The sequence below is a fragment of the Schistocerca serialis genome, chromosome 5, assembly GCF_023864345.2.
Source record: "Schistocerca serialis cubense isolate TAMUIC-IGC-003099 chromosome 5, iqSchSeri2.2, whole genome shotgun sequence".
Taxonomy (NCBI): Eukaryota; Metazoa; Arthropoda; class Insecta; order Orthoptera; family Acrididae; genus Schistocerca; species Schistocerca serialis.
The window spans coordinates 747,948,523-747,965,443 of NC_064642.1; the positions used below are offsets into that span (position 1 = coordinate 747,948,523).

A 16,921-nucleotide genomic window follows, 5' to 3' on the forward strand; every position below is an offset into this window, starting at 1 on the left:
TGTGCTTGATATGAAACTTTCTTGGTCCTCCTACATGTATTTGCTGCCTGCTGTGCCTGCTCCCTCAGTGTACTGTGTATCCTAAGCAGTACTTCCTCTGGAGCGGATCAGACCACCCTCTTCCGTGTGTACCGTTCCCTTGTCCATTCGAAACTAGACTATAGGTGTTATGTTTATGCATCTGTCGATATTAATGCTGTCTTAAGTATCTACCATTGTGGAATCCATACGGGCACTGGTGTCTTTTACACTGGCACCTTTTGCACTAGCTTAGTCTCCATGCAGGAGCTGCTGCTGAACTACTGCTGTCATATCGGTGTGATGTGATGTGTTCTATTCAGCAGATACACATGCTGTTTGTCTGACATGTACAGCCAACCCTCCAATGCTTCCTCCTTTGAGGACTTCTTTGACTGCCAGTATGGAGTGCGCCCCTCTTCTGTTACCTCCTGTAGTTGCTTTCGACTACTGCTCCAGCAGCTTGACCTCACGCTACCTGCCCCTTCCACGATTGGTGTAAACCCTTCACCACTTTGGCTTCATGTGACTGTCTGTGTTCACATTGGACTTCGTTTGCTTCCTAAGGAAATTATTCCATATTCAATCTATCACTGTAAGTTTGTCGACCTTTGTGTACACTGATGGCTCTCAGACTGACCGTGGTGTTGGTTGTGCCTTCATCGTTTGTACTGACGATTTTTGGTACAGTAGATCTCTACGCTCTGTATCAGGCCATGCAGTAAATCTGGAGACACAGGCTTTTCAGTTGTCATCTGCTCCAATTCCCTGTCTCTTTCAGAGCCTTGTGTACTGTACATAGTCCATCACTTAGTGCAATCGGTCCAAGAAATGTTCGACGTGCTTACTCTTAAGGGAGCCACCAGTATGTTTGTCGGTTCTTGGTCTCATTGGTCTGACAGAAAATGAGGCTGCTGATGGTGCTGCCAAGGCTGCAGTCGTCCTACCTTGGTCTGCTATTTCTTCCACCTCTTTGGATGATCTCCATGTAGCCATCTGGTGGCAGGTGGTGTCACTTCGGTATCACCACTGTTCTTCTCTTCAGAGAAACAAGCTCCGGGAAATTAGACCTCTCCCAGCAGCTTGGCCAACATCATCTTGGCCCTCTCGCCAGAAGGAGATCAGTTTAGCTATGCTGTGTATTGGGCACTGTTATTTTAGCCATTGTCATTTGTGGCGATCCCCCAACCACTTTGTGCTCATTGTCATCAACCTTTGACAGTTCGCCATTTCCTGGGCAAATGCCCTTTCTTTAACCACTCACATTCTCATATATTCGTGCCATCTGAATTATCAGCTGTTTTAGTGAAAGATGCGCGGGCTGTCGATCGCGTTTTACTTTTTGTCTATCGTAGCAATATGGTGATGGAAATTTATCTTTGGTTCCAGAGCTCTGCTGTTTCTACAGTATATTTTCTGTGTTCTTAGCTCTCTTGCCTTCTGTCAATTGGGCTTAATGGAAATTTTCTTTTAAGTTCTTTTGCTTCTTGATGGTCTAAGGTTATGACTTGGGCGCTCATGACCTTAGTTGTTTTTACGCCCTAAAACAAACGAACAAACTCATACTCTAAAGTTCTTTCTAAATTTGACATGATTTTGTAAACACTAAAATAATATCGCATATCCTCTCAACCTGTGAAGTTTCATTTTGTCTCCTTCACTTTTTTCTGTGTAAAACAATGTTTGTGTTTGTCTTGACATACTGGCAGCCTTGCAGCTCATTCTGAAATATGATTTTATTGCATGGAATGACTGGTGATTACAAGATTCTAGTTCATTTTAAATGAAATTTTGTTGTTCCATAGACTCAGCTAACAATGGATTAGATTTCCATGTTCAGTGAACCATCAGAATATCATACTGTGGGGTAGAATGAGTACATTGCTTCATAAATATTAACATTCTCCCAGTCGTCGTATTTTTTCATTTTCATACATTATTTTTGTATGAAGCATGACTAGGTTGTACCAGTAATGGGAATAAGCAAATACTCGCCTTACATTTGAGTATTGAGCAAGTTGACAGGCATGTAAAAAAAAAAGAGCTTGGACATAGCAGATTAGTTTTCAAACTTACTTTCTACTCTAGAGCAAAATTTACATCATGCAGATATTCATCAAAAGCTTGTGAGCAGTTTTTGTTTGTTTGTTTATTAGGGCTTTATTTATGTGGAATCATGTGTAAAAGTAAACATTACTATCAGAACAATTTCATAAAGATACCTCTTACAAGATTTTTACAGCATGTCATTAATTTCATAAACTCGGCTACTGTGTGTGTGTGTGTGTGTGTGTGTGTGTGTGTGTGTGTGTGTAATATGCAAAGATTGATTTGATAATCTTTTATCTCTTACAGATCATTAAAAAAGCAGAAAATGAGTATAGGCCACAAAATTTACATATATGTGAAATAAATTTAGAGGGGCGCCTTGAAGATGGAACGGTAGTAGAAAAGTTTGAAAATCTCAAAATACAAATTGGTGACGTTGAGGTAAGTACTCAGCTGAACTTCATTGTGATTGTATCGCTGAAATACAAAATAATGTTATGACTTGCTAAAGTGCACTTATGGCATGCCCAGTGTTTCCCTTGTAAGCTGCCATTGGTACCTGGTTACCATTTGTAGCCAAACAGGTGATAGTATACAGTAGCCAGTGAGAATTGTTCAATCTTATCAGGTTTCTCACAAATATTGCCCTTTCTTTTCTGAGTCTGTCAAGATTTTACAGGTATTGGTTAGGATAGAACCTAATAGGTCATCTTAACTTAGAGTAAAACAAAATACCAGCTAACTTTATTTATGAATTGTTGGAAATTATGGAGCAGCTGTGCAACTGGAGACCCACACCAAACTTAAGATTCATCATGTTCATTTCCCATCATTCATCACGTGAACTGTTACCAACAGCAGCATGCAACAGAAAAGTTGTTACACCGAAGTGCATTTTCATCTAGGACTCGTTTTCTTACCAAGGCTTCTCATTTCAAAACCTTTCTCATATGCAGGTCATACAGGGAATTGATTTGGCTCTACCTCTTATGAATGTGGGTGAAGTTGCTTTGCTGGAAGTTGGCCCACGATTTGCTTATGGGAATTTAGGTCGCTCACCGGATATTCCACCAGATGCAAAGCTTATGTATACAATTGAGTTACTGAGTGCCGAAGGTGAACCAGACCTAGAATCTCTTTCCATTGCCCAACGCAGAGAAATAGGGTAAGGATTTGTGATTGTGTACTTTGTACATGATTTTAGAAATTGGTTGAATGTGATGTTAACTAATTACAGTGTTTTTGACTTAATATCTTAATATGTATTACACGTATTTCATTTTAGCGATAAAAAACGCGAACGAGGAAACTGGTGGTTTTCCAGGCAAGAATACTCATTTGCTATACAGAGTTACAGGCGAGCCATAGAGTTTCTGGATGAAGCTGAAGGTGGATTCTCTATTGAGAAGAAAGATATTTCAGAGGTAATCATTCAATTTTTAAAAGTACACTTATGAACATTAGTTCATTTCCTGCTTGATCAAGTAATTATGCACTGATTTGTTTCCAAATATTTGTAGGATGCGGAAAAACAGTTGCAAGAACTACTAGAAGATAGGTTGAAGGTATTCAATAACTTGGCTGCAGCTCAGATGAGGATAAAGGCATACGATGCTGCCCTGAAGTCAGTAGATAATGTTCTTCGTTGCCAGCCTCAAAATGTTAAAGCTCTTTTTAGAAAAGGAAAGGTTAGTATCAAACAAATATATATTTTTTGCTGAAATAAAAGGTGTGTTACTCCTAAATACGTTGTAAATTTTTTGTGTAATGGTTCTTATACAGTATCTGTTGTCGATGAAATAGCTTCAATTTTGATTTGTAGAGATGAAAAAAAATTTCTATTTGGAAAACTGGTGTTTTGTAAAAGGGATAGTTCGTTACATCCTACACTAAAGAAAATTGCAAAGATGTTTGAAGTAACAGATTGCTTATGCCATTGCAATACATATTTTCTCATGGATTTTATTTTGCTAATACCACTAATTAAAGTAGACATCAGCTAGTGTCATTTGTGGTAAACTCCCCCCATACGGCCCTTGCTGTGGCTGGGTGGCGCCCGTGGGGCGAGCCCCTGATCAGAGTGGGTGGTACTAGGGTGGACGCCTTGCGCATGAAGCGACAAAAGCTTCACCAGCATGACCATTCTGTGACCGTCTCAAAGAGTGGTAGCAGATGTGACACTCCTTCTGATTCTTCAGCCTTCCCCTCCCTGGCCACCCCCTGGGAGGAGGGTCAAGCTCACCGGCTGGGGTTGAAACCTTTCCCCTGGTACCTTGTTTGTAACAGGACAGATGGCGGAAGTTTTGCCATGACCAAGCCTTTGTTTTTCATGGAGACGATTGAAGAAAAGTATGACAAAGTGGAATCGATGAGTAAAATGCAGTCAGGTGCTTTGCTCATAAAGACCTCTTCTGCTACCCAATCTGACACCCTGCGTGCTTGTGGCCGTCTCGATGATGTCCCAGTCTGTCACGCCCCACCAATCTTTGAACTCAGTACAGGGCATTATTTTCCGCAGAGATCTTTTTCTCCAAACTGATGAGGAGCTCCGTGCTAACCTCTAGTGGTGAGGGGTTTGTTTTTATCCACCGTGTGCAGCGAGGCTCTCCAAACAATCGTACCGCTATGGGCGCCTTTGTCCTGGCCTTTGAGGGGATGTCCTCCCAGAGAAGGTCAAGGTAATGGTGTATCGGTGTGATGTAAAACCTTATATTCCACCACTGATGAGATGCTTTAAATGCTTACGGTTTGGACACACGTCTTCCCGCTGCACCACTGATCCCCTCTGCGGTGACTGTGTGCGACCCCTCCATGAGGGGAGTGCCTGTGCTCCCCCACCAGTGTTTGTAAATGGTCATGGACGCCATTCTCCACACTCGCCTGTATGCCCGGTGTTTGTGAAAGAAAGGATTCAAGAGTACAAAACCTTAGATCAGCTCACCTACACTGAGGCTGGTCAAAAGTACGACCGGCTCCATACCGTGTCTGTCTTCTAGTTTTGCTTCCGTTATGTCCATTCCTCCTCCTACCCCCTCCTCTTCCCAGCCCCACCCCATTCACTCCATGCCTTCAGCCTCCTCCTCCTCCCTCTCCCCCTCCCCGTCAGTACCCATACCCACCCCTTCGGGTGCTGCTCCCCCTCCCACGCTGCAGAAATGCTCCCCTCCTTTGGCGGCCACCAGTACTGGAGCTCCCTCCCGGGACTCCTCTTCCCGGCACCCCCTTGGAAGGTGATCTACGGCTCCACATTGGCAGTGCGATCCACGACCGGTGGGCGCCAAGATTGCTCGGTGTAATTCTGTGCCCGCCCTCGCTGAAGTCTTCCCTCAGGGTGTATACGACCCGGGACAACCGGGAGATTCGGGAAAAACCCGGGAATTTTTTCATCTGGGAGAAAACCGGGGAAAACCCGGGATATTTTTAGAATTCCGGGAATTTTCATTGTTTTAGTTGGTTACATTTTTGTAATTATGACTGGTAAGAACCGATACTCTAACAAAGGATATTACTGTATCCCGCTACTGCAGAATAATACTTCAACAATACAACATAAACAAGAGGAAAAAATGGAAAATAACTTAAATTGCAAAGGAAATTCGCCATATACGACGACGACACACAGTGCTCATGCATGCGTCTGCCAATTGAAAATGTCAGAGGCTTTAGGAAGACTATGCAGTGCTTCATAACATCAAATTGCTTCCAATGAGCATGAAGTCGCAACTGTTTACATTCAATTTGTTTTAGCAGTTACGTGCGGGCTCATGCGCATGTGCAGTTGAGTCACGTTTGAGTAATAGATTCTTCCGCTTCTGGCTACAGGAATGTGGCTGTTGGCTGTGCAAGCAGTCGCAGCAAGCAGCTAGATGCTGCCGGGAAAAGGGGGTGCCAAATTCACGTTCTTGAGGGAAAGAACTAGCATCTAGCCCACGTTTGCCTATCGATTATTCATATGATTTTGAAACGCTTCCCTGTTGGTTTTTGGACATTTTTGAACACATTTTAAGTTGATTTTTGAATGCGTGCACAGTGTACGTGATGTCACTGTCAGGGGAATCCTCGTTGCATCTAGAAATAAACTTTCCGCAGACAAAAGGGGACGGGGCTATACGAGCTGAGGGAGTAAAGCCGAACGGATGAATGCCAGTCGCTGTCTGATTATGTGGTTGATTGGGTTTGTGAATGATCAGCGTTGTAATAATTACTAGCGAAATACATTGACTCAGACTACCAGAATGGAAATAAACGACTGACAGGAATAACAGGCGAGAAAGATTACGTATTATCTTCTAGGTGTATCCAAGAAAACGAAATTTTGACAGAAAATTTTTGGCCAGATCGCTACACTAGTAAGGACCATTAGTACAGTCCCCGGCTAGCAGCCATTTTTTCTATTCTGGAAGTAATGCGGAAAACGTGTTGTTTGAACACGTAATAACGCCTAACCGGAAAATAATTAAGGGATTCTGGCAGGGTTAGTGAAGTTAATTGGCAAACAAATTTTGACAGTGGCAGCAATAGCTACAGAATTGACTATGATAAGATTGTTTGTTAGAACGAGGAAGGAGAAGAAACGGGCACATCACACAAATTATGGTAGAATAAGAAGATTCCAAATTTATATAAAAATTTTGTAATACTACTTTTCGATCTCGTGCTTGAGAAGCTGGTGCGTATGAATGAAATGTGAAACTATTTCCTAACATAAAGCTTTTTGCTTGTAGTAGGCCTAATAGGCATTTGATATTGGTACTTATTGGATTATATTCTGTCGTGGTATAAAAATGGCCATTTGTGCCAAAACGGTCTCGTTTATTTGGTGTGTTACAAAATTGCTGCCATATTAGAAAGGCCTATTTTGTTTTATCTAGCAGACAGTGACAAAATAGACGTAATCAGATCGAGAAACCACACCAGTCTTGGGTATTATTTGTATTAATGGTGTTTCCAGTAGTAGATAACGACATTCGAATTTTCGTTTAGCAAAACGTTTTACGAGGTAATAGATTCTTCCGCAGAAAGGAAAGCACGCCCTGTAAAGCTGTAGCAAGATTAGAGAGAAAAAAATTCTAGGAGCTAAGGTTTGATGAAATGTGTAATTTCTTACTTATCTCTTGTCAGTATTGGTTTTATATATCCTATATTTAATTTTATGTCACACAAAACAGCAAGTTATTAACTAACAGGCAATGAAGAGTTCAGATTTTGTGCAGAGTTCTTGTTCTCTCGATTACAAGTAATCCCATCCGCTATTAATTGCGAGATTTTTTTTTAAAGAGGGGCAGGCTGTCAAACCGGCCGACTAGGAGCAGGAGAGGCACCGCAGGACATTTCAATTTCCTTTCTCCTGAATATAGTTTGGACGTGCGGTAGAAAAATGCTGTATGAAGAGGCGTGGCACTGCACTTACATTTTCTCGAATACGTTTGTTTTGTGTTTCAGACTTTTCAGAAAGATGTGCACTACAAGGTGAACATATTTTGAAAATTCGATTTTTTAGTATTGACCTCGGGTCGCAAATGTAGTAGATCCGGGGCTGATGCACAGAGCAATCTGAGCTGTAGTGGGTAGTCTCCACGTGACCCGTGTTTACGTTTAGTAATTTTGCTGTTTCCCCTTAGTTTACTCTCACGTCAAATGAAAACAAATCTGATATCTGTGGCCAGGAGCTATCAAGTGAATTAAAACACATTCAAATAATTACGGAAGCCTGAAATATGTCATTAGTTTCAGATTTTATTTTAGTTCCACCTTTCTGACAGTGAAGCGTTAATCGCCTTGCAGAACAATGAAGTTATTTTTGTGTGTTTGCTAAAGAAATTTGACTTACGTTAACCTTTTCCGCAGAGGCAGTCAATTTATTTGAAACGAAATGTTTAATTCCACAGTACTGGCTAGTTAAAACGGTTCGCAGCATTTCAAGTGCATGTTTGCATTTTCTAGCAACATGGTATAATACAGTACTGGTGCTCCAAGAAAATTTACATCCCGAAAACCACACTGAAAAGCTTATTATCAGGTCGAGGTCTACGTCATTGGGAATCTGGACATACTAATGTGCCCTTTAAGTATGCACTTTAAATGTGCACAATTTAATATGGTTCACGAAATTCGGATGCTCTTGCAGTATCCTCTGATGTCTTCTTTCTTTTGTGACATAATTTATGATCTTACAATGTTTTACACGTACGTACATATGGGCTTCCTACGTCATGATAGCTACCCAAGCGCAGTGTCGCCTGTTATCTGCGCTCTCTGACAACTGCTGAAATGAACCTATTTCTTACAGGTCGCAGGAAAATATCACGAATGGTGGTTTGAAAAGCGTTACTTTCAAAGTAAATATCCTTTTACGTAAGTTGAGCTATGTGCAAGAATGTACCATGAATTTATTAAATCACAGACCGTTTGACTCTCATTTAAAAATCAACTCTTTGATGACGAGCCATTTAGAAGAATTTCGAACCCTAAAGATCAGATATTTATGTCATTATTAAAAATTTTACTGGCACATTTGTGTGATATATCTTAAAGTGTAACACGCGCAAAAAGATCAACAGTATATGCGAAAGCTTAGCTTCTTTTGCACCTTGAGACCAATATTATATGTGAAAGCTTTTCTTTTCTTGTAACAACACTATGTATATTAATTTAAACTATTAACTTTCTCTGTTGTGTGTTCGTGTTACGTAACAGTGATGTTGCTGTTGGCTGACTACATCACGTGTCCTCTGAATATCCGCTGTCATTGGCTGGCGAGATCACGTGACATAAGCTACGAACGGCTTACAAAATGCATCGAAATCTCGATTTCAGTGATTCAGAAAGTAACATGCGATGTTTGGTCGAATTCTGACGTATACTTTAGTTATACAAAAATACGCAGCGTACATGTTGCTGCACATCAAAGATATTTCCAAAACGTGTCTTTTTTCCTTGAGTTTCGTTTTCTAAAGTGCCGGGAAATTGTACGCCCGTGTATAAAGCCATAACCATTCAAATAATTAATAAGGGAAAATATACTGTCACCCAGGAGAAAGTGTATTTTTAACCGGGAAATCCAGGAATTTTTTTTCCTTGTCCACGTATACACCCTGTCCCTTATCTTCCTTCTAAGAGAAGCAGAAACACAAGAACAAGGGCAAGGCCCCTCTGGTTCCCCCTGAGGTGCAGCTTTACCCTCCCCCAGTCAATGGACCAACAGAGTCTGACTCCACCTATATGGATATTACCCCATCCTTATCAGTGTCGGATGGCGACTCGGCGGCGTGACTGACTCCGGTCCCTTTGCTTCCCCTTTGGACTCCAGCTTGAGAATCCTCCAGTGGAATTGTAATGGGTATTTGTCACCTTCCAGAGTTGCAGCCCCTTCTTTCCTTCTACTCTCTCGCTTGTATTGTGCTCCAGGAGACCCGTTTTGTCAAATCTTACTCACCCGCCTTTCATGGGTTCCACACTTTGTCGGAACCGAATTGGCCCTTTGTGGGCTTCAGGTGGTGGTTGCACCTTGGTCCTCAAGGACACTTGGTAAATGGGTTCCCCTCCATACCACTCTGGAAGCCATTGCTGTCAGGGTCCATCTGGCCACTCCGATCAGTCTGTAATCTCTACTTCCCACCTGACAGGCCGCCCACATCCCATGCCCTCACCACCCTTCTTCAAGAAATCCCTTCTCCCTTTCTGCTGTTAGGGGGCTTTAATGCCCACAACCCTCTTTGGGGTAGTCGTACAACTACTGTCCTGGGAAGGACAGTTGAAGCTGTTCTGGCAGGGCTTGACCTCTGTTTGCTAAACACAGGCACTCCCACACACTTTGGTGTGGTGCATGGCACTTTCTCTACCATTGACCTCTCCATCTGCAGTCCTGGCCTTCTTCCCTCCATTCAGTGGGGAATCCACAATGACTTATGTGACAGCGACCATTATCAGATTGTTTTCACCTTCTATTAGTGTATCTCGCTCCATCACCCTCCCAGGTGGGCCATATCTAAGGCTGATTGGGGTGCCGCCTTCTCTGTTCCCATCCCCCCTGTACTGCCACACAACAGTGTTGATGAATCTACCCAGACTTTGACTGCTGCCATCCTTACAGCAGCTGTTTCAGCAATCCCTTCTTCCTCATGTTCCTCACGCTGGAAGATGGTCCCTTGGTGGACTCTGGAAATTGCTGCAGCCATAAAAGATCGCTGCCGTGCTCTTAAACACTTCAAGCCGCATCCTTCTACTGCTCTTCTGGTCTTTAAACGACTCCGTGCCTGGGCCCGCTTTTTAAAGTGCTTTTTGCTGTGGCTGCTCTACGGTGGATGACTTGGTGCGCCTGGAGTCTGCTATCCGGTCAGCTTTTGCCCATCGGCAACACCTCCTTGCAGTCTTCTTTGATCTGCATAAAGCCTATGACACCACCTGGCACCACAACATCCTCACCACCCTTCACGAATGGGGCCTTCGTGGTGCTCTGCCCATTTTTATCCATAACTTCTTCTTGTCGCTTTTTTCGGGTTCAAGTTGGCTGCTGCTACAGCACTCCCCATTGGCAAGAAAATGGGGTTCTGCAGGGTTCCGTGCTGAGTGTCCCTCTCTTTCTCATAGCCATTAATGGACTGGTGACAGCTGTTGGGCCGACAGTGTCCCCCTTTTGTATGCTGACGATTTTTGTATCTACCTCACTTCTTCCATAATGGGCTCTGCAGAATGCCGTCTACAGGGGGCAATCTGCCGGGCTCACTCCTGGGCCCTCTCCCGTGGCTTCCAGTTTTTGGCGGCCAAGACGTATGTCATGTATTTCTGCCGTCGCCGTACAGTCCATCCTCATCCGGAACTGTTCCTCGATGGCCAGCCCCTCGAGGTAGTGGACACCCATCGCTTCTTGGGTCTGGTATCCAATGCCCGGTTGACATGGCTCCCTCATCTTCGCCAGCTGAGGAGGACGTGCTGGTTCCATCTCAATATTATTAGGTGTCTGTGCAATATTGCCTGGGGTGCAGACCGCTGTGCAATATTGCCTGGGGTGCAGACCGCTGTGTTCTCCTGTGATTGTATCAAGCATTGGTCCAGTCTCATTTAGACTATGGAAGTCCTGTCTATGGTTCTGCGTCGCCTTCGACACTGCGGATCCTAGACACCATCCACCACTGTGGGGTCCAACTTGCGACTGGTGCCTTCCGGACTAGCCCTGTACTTTGCCTTCTCACAGAGGCAGGGATTTCACCACTGCTAGTTTTGCACCAACAACAGCTGATATCTTATGTGCTCTTAATTCGCTGCACCCCAAAACACCCTAATTATGGTCTCCTTTATCCAGACACAGAGATCACCCTGCCGCAGCGGTGGCCACGATGTGTGCTTACCATGGCTGTCCGCATTCAGTCGCTCTTTTCTGAGCTCCAGCAATTCCCTTTACCACCTCTCTTCTCTGCTCACGCATGTACCCCTCCTTGGTGCGTCTCTCGGCCACAGCTCTGTCTTGAACTCTCAGTCGATTCAAAGGATTCTGTCCCTCTGATGGCTCTTCGCTACCAATTCTACTGTCTCCTCAGTTCATTCCAGGGTTCGGAAGTGATTTGTACTGATGGCTCCATGGTTGCTGGCCGCACTGGTTTTGCTTACACCTATGCGCGACACACAATTTGGTTCCTTGCCCAATGGCTGTTGTGTTTTTACTGCAGAATTGGTAGCCATCTTGTGCGCACTAGACCATATCCGCTCTTGCTCAGGAGTATCCTCCACCATCTGTAGTGACTCATTGAGCAGTTTGCACGCTATCGGCCAGTGCTTCCCTCGCCACCCGTTGGTCATCGCTATCCAGGACTCCCTTTCTCTCCTTGCTCAATGTGGATGCTCGGTGGTTTTCATTTGGACCCCAGGCCATGTTGGGATCCTGGCATTGAACTTGCCAACCGACTGGCTAAGTTAGCTACTACTAGGCCATCTCTTGCTATTGCCATTCCTGAAATAAACCTTCGCTCGGCATTATGTCGTCAGGTTTTGGGCCCTTGGGATGCAGAATAGCACTCTTTCTTTACCGAACAAGCTCAGGGCGTTTAAGTATTCTAAAACTCCGTGCCCGTCCTCCTTATGGGCCTCTCGTAAGGACTCTGTCGTTCTATGCCGGCTTCGCATCGGCCTTACTTGGTCGACTCACGGTTATCTCCTCCGTCGTGAGGACCCCTCTCTCTGTCGTTGTGGTTGACAGTTGCTCACATCTTATTGGACTGCTCCAACTTAGACACCGTGCGACAGACTTTGAGCTTTCCAGACTCGCTACCCCTAGTGTTGGCTGACAAAGCCTCAATGGCGGATCTCGTTTCACGTTTTATTCGTGGGGGGGGGGGGGGTATTGATGGCTTTATTTAAGGGAGGGACCTACCACCTTATCGGTGAGTGGAGGGGATGGCAGGCCCTCTTCACCCCGTCTGGATTGGCTTCAACTGGTGGCTCATCCCGGCCCTCTGCCTTCTCACACCTTTCCTTATGGGGTCTGATGTCTTGAGCATCTCTCTTGTCTCCTGTGCTGCTTCCTTCACACCCCTGCCATTAGTCACTTTCTTTCCCTCACCTCTTCTTCCATCCTTTCCTTCCTTCCCTGTCAATAGTTTTATCATTTTTATGGATATTGTAGTTCCCTCTTTTAATGTGGGATTTTATTGGTTTTAGTTAATATAAGGTCGGAGGGACTGACGACCACATAGTTGAGTCCCTTCTCTAACCAACCAACCAACCAACGAACGAACTTGTGGTCAACTCTTGCCCAATAGAAATTTTTAAATTGAAAACTTTGTCATTTCTATAGAACGGAGGAGCTATATGTCCATGTTATTAAATAAAATATGGGCTGAACTATCACGTGGAGTGTCAGCGTACTGTTATAGTTAATATTGTCTTCTGACTGGTCTGATGCAGCCTGCCGTGAATTTCTCTTGTGTACCAGTCCTTTTATCTTGGAGAAACACTTGTAACCTACATCCTCAGTTAGTCCCTGAATGTATCCCAGTCTTTGTTTTCCACTACAGTTTTTACCCTCTTCAGCTCCCTCTAGAACAATGTAAGTTACTCTCTGATATCTTAACAGATGTCCTATTATCCTGGCCCTTCTTCTTGTCAGTGTTTTCCATACATTGCTTTCCTCATTGATTCTGTGGAGAACCACCTCATTTCTTACCTTTTCAGTCTAGCTTATTTTTAGTATTCTTCTGTAGCACCCCATCTCAAATGATTCTTTTCTCTTCTGTTCCAATTTTCCCACAGTCCACGTCTCACTGCCATACAATGCTGTACTCTAAACATGCATTCTCAGAAATTTTTTTCTCAAATTAAGACCTATATTTTATACTAGTAGACTTTGCTTGGCCAGGAATTTATACAAACTAATTCCATCACACCACAAAAACATTCATTTGAGAAAAATATGGAATTAAAAGGAAGTATTAACTTTCAGATTGTGAAAGTCTAGTACTTCCTTCAGATGCGTAAAATGAAATAACTGTTTCTAGCTTTCAGAACTGTTAGTTCCCTCATCAGGGGCAGAAAGCTGGTAGGTTTGGGAAGTATGGGCAGATCTTAGACTTTCCTTAGTCTTCACAACCTGCTGTCCGGGTTACTTGGCTGTTTGCCCCAGTATTCATCCACTTTGTCTCCTCCCAGCGCATCGGGTCTTCTGTATACAATTTATTATTTCGTAACTGTGGTTTATCACAATGATAGCTTGGTAATGTTCACATGTCAGCTCCTGCATTCTTTGGCATTGGGCTCATTACAATCTAAGAAATGTCTGAGACTATTTTACCAGTCTCACATATCTTGCATATTGGATGGAACAGTTTTTTGTCGAAGATTTCCTCAAGGATCTTGATAACACTGAATGTTGTCTACTTCTGTTGCCTCATTCTGACATAGGTCTTTCAATGCTCTGTCAGTTCCTTCCCGCAGTATCTCATCGCTCCCCGTTAATCCTCACATTCCTAGATCTGAATGAGCTGCCCTTCTTTCTAACTTTATCCAGCTATCCCTTTTTGTTCCTCATTAAAGTACTAAAAATTCGGAAAGCTAGGACGATTTTTGAACTATGTCTGTGGACAGTACATAGAATTTCACCTCCTTAAGATATGTACTACTCAACCTTACAGTTTTATAGTTACCTCAAGTCAATTTTCCTTTTGATAAATTTCATACCTCATGTTGATAGTAAAGAAATTTTTGGCAGACTGTAAATGATTGACCACTCACTGAATAGTAAACAGTTTGAGTAAAAAAATGCAAGAGCACATGCTAGCTTTATGAAAGTATTTTTTCTGAAATATGAATGTTAGCAAGTTTTCATTCCCTTTAGTGTGTGCCTGTTGATGACTCAATGCTTCATCTATTCAGCAAGTGATCTCCTTTACTTCTAAATTCTTCTGTACCTCGTGTTTTATTCAAGGGTTCTTGTTGCACCATACCATTTTGTCTGGTTGTTTCTATGTTGCTTTCACTATTTAGTTTCTCAAAGCTTTCCATTCATCTTTCATTGCATGCCTTTCAAATATATCAGTCAGTTTTGGCTAATGCTTCCTTTGAAACTTATCTTGGTCCCATCTTTTTAGTGTCTTATCTTTCTTTGGTTTTGTCATCTTGAAGCTGCATTTCATAACTAATAAACTATGATCAGTTCACGTCTGCTCATGGAAATGTTTTGCAGTTTAAAATCTGGTTTTAAAATGCATTATCATTAAATAATATATCCATAGCCTTACAGTGCCTCCAGGACTCTCCCATGTGTGCAATCAGTGCTGATTTTCTAGAAAAAAAAGTGGTACTCAGAGTGAGCTGTTCCCAGTGTCTAATGTTTGCAAGTTATTACTGTAAGAAATTGTGTAATAATTTCAACACATTTCTTAAAGTAAGCAAACAATTCAGTTTATGTATTATATCTAGAATTAAAATGAAGAGGTACTTTGCAGATGAATCTAGTTGTTTAAAGCATGTTCCAAATTGACATCAGAATATCACTGTCGTACCAGGTAGTTATACAGAATGAGAATTTCACTCCGCTGCAGAGTGAAAATCTCATTCTGGAAACATCCCCCAGGCTGTGGCTAAGCCATGTCTCCGCAATATCCTTTCTTTCAGGAGTGCTAGTTCTGCAAGGTTCGCAAGAGAGCTTCTGTAAAGTTTGGAAGGTAGGAGACGAGGTACTGGCACAAGTAAAGCTGTGAGGATGGGTCGTGAGTCGTGCTTGGGTAGCTCGGTTAGAGCACTTGCCCGCGAAAGGCGAAAGTCCCGAGTTTGAGCCTCGGTCCGGCACACAGTTTTAATCTGCCAGGAAGTTTCAGGTAGTTATAGTTAAACTGAGTGCTGCAGTGTGGGCCGTATACATAGCAGGAAGGTGAAACATTGTACCTATGTTCATCAGTCAGTGTGCTCATGGAGTGTACTGGGGTGGAAAATAGTTCTACTTTCTGCTGCCAGGTGAAAATATGGTGCTATAAGCAGTCAGAATTTGGTGTAGGTGCAGAAGAGAAGAGGAATGGTCAAACATGAGAGAGCTGTGGTTCTGGAATCTGCCTCGTACTCTGTACTCTCCAGACCTGGCCCCCTGCAGACTTTTTTTATTTTCAAAGTTGAAAACCCCGTTGAAAGCACAAAGATCTGCAATGATAGACAAGATAAAAGAAAATTCCCAGACAGTGTTTTGTGCAATCCAGCAAGTGACGTACCAAGACTGCTTCCAGAAGTGGAAATGGCATTGCGAGCAGTGTACGATTGTGGAGGACAGTATTTCGAAGGAGACCAAACACAATAGGTAAAGGGTAAGCGTAAAAAAATTTTGTGGACAAAATTTCTGAGTTTTCTGAACAGACCCCATATATATCACAGGACACGAACATCGTAAGTGAGCTCATTAATCGATGCACTTGGCGCATTATGCTGAAAAAATAAGTTTCATTTTTTGCCACCAGTGAAAGTATGGTGTAAAGGGTTAAGAAGTTTGTGAAGTTTTCCACACAAAACAAAGGCTACTGAGAAGAAGCTGCTGGCAAAGTTGTTTTAGCAGAACAGTAGCAACAGCAGTCTGCATTGAGGAAACATTGTCGAAAAACAATTGGGGACATTCCCTTGTCAATAAAGACACTAAAGAATATGATCAAGAAATTTGAAGAAATAGGTGAATTAGGTGGGAACAGGGACAGCATTCCCATGGCAGTTGTTGAAGTTGCTGTAGCTACAGCCATATGTGTAGAACATGCCTCCAACTCTAAAGCCAGTGCTTGAGCTGTCTCATGGGCATTACCTTTCCATTGGTCAGCAGTACAAAGATTTTGTGGTGCATTTTACACTGGTATGCCTGTAAGATTTAGAATGTGCTCCAAATGAAACATTGCAATGCTTCTGCATGAAATTTTGGGTGAAACTCAAGAAAATATTTACAGTGACACACCAAATGATGCAGGAAGCCTACGGTGATGAGTGATTAAGTCATACATTGAGCTACGAATGGTTCACACTGTTTAAAAACAGCCAGAAGGTAGTTAAAGATGATCCTCTTTCAGGATGCCCTTCGATGTCTACAGACAATGCTCATGTTACAAATGTCAACAAAACTGTGTGTACCAATCGAAGACAGACTGACAGAGTACAGTGATTTCATTTTTTGTGCAATAGTTATGCACAAACTGGAATGAATGTGCGAGTGCTTTTTTGCAATGCAAGAGCCATGAACTGTCTCACCACATTTCAGGCCATTTCCTTCTCAAATTTTCTTGCAGGCGTTGGAAAGCATCCCGATAGTACCATTGAGTAACAGTTTGTCCCTCCGGCACAAATTCATCCTGAATTAATCCTTCAAAGTCAAAGAAAACTACCAGCATGGGTTTATGGC

General features: G+C 42.9%; 1 protein-coding gene across 1 annotated transcript in view; it reads left to right on the forward strand.

Moving 5' to 3' along the window:
- LOC126481197 (peptidyl-prolyl cis-trans isomerase FKBP8) overlaps positions 1-16,921 on the forward strand; it is a 71,187-nt gene that overhangs the window by 9,073 nt on the left and 45,193 nt on the right. Inside the window, exons 3-6 of the mRNA XM_050104789.1 lie at positions 2,374-2,508; positions 3,024-3,232; positions 3,353-3,491; positions 3,588-3,755. Of these exons, the coding sequence (XP_049960746.1) occupies positions 2,374-2,508; positions 3,024-3,232; positions 3,353-3,491; positions 3,588-3,755 (651 nt within the window). The remainder of the gene's footprint in view (positions 1-2,373; positions 2,509-3,023; positions 3,233-3,352; positions 3,492-3,587; positions 3,756-16,921) is intronic.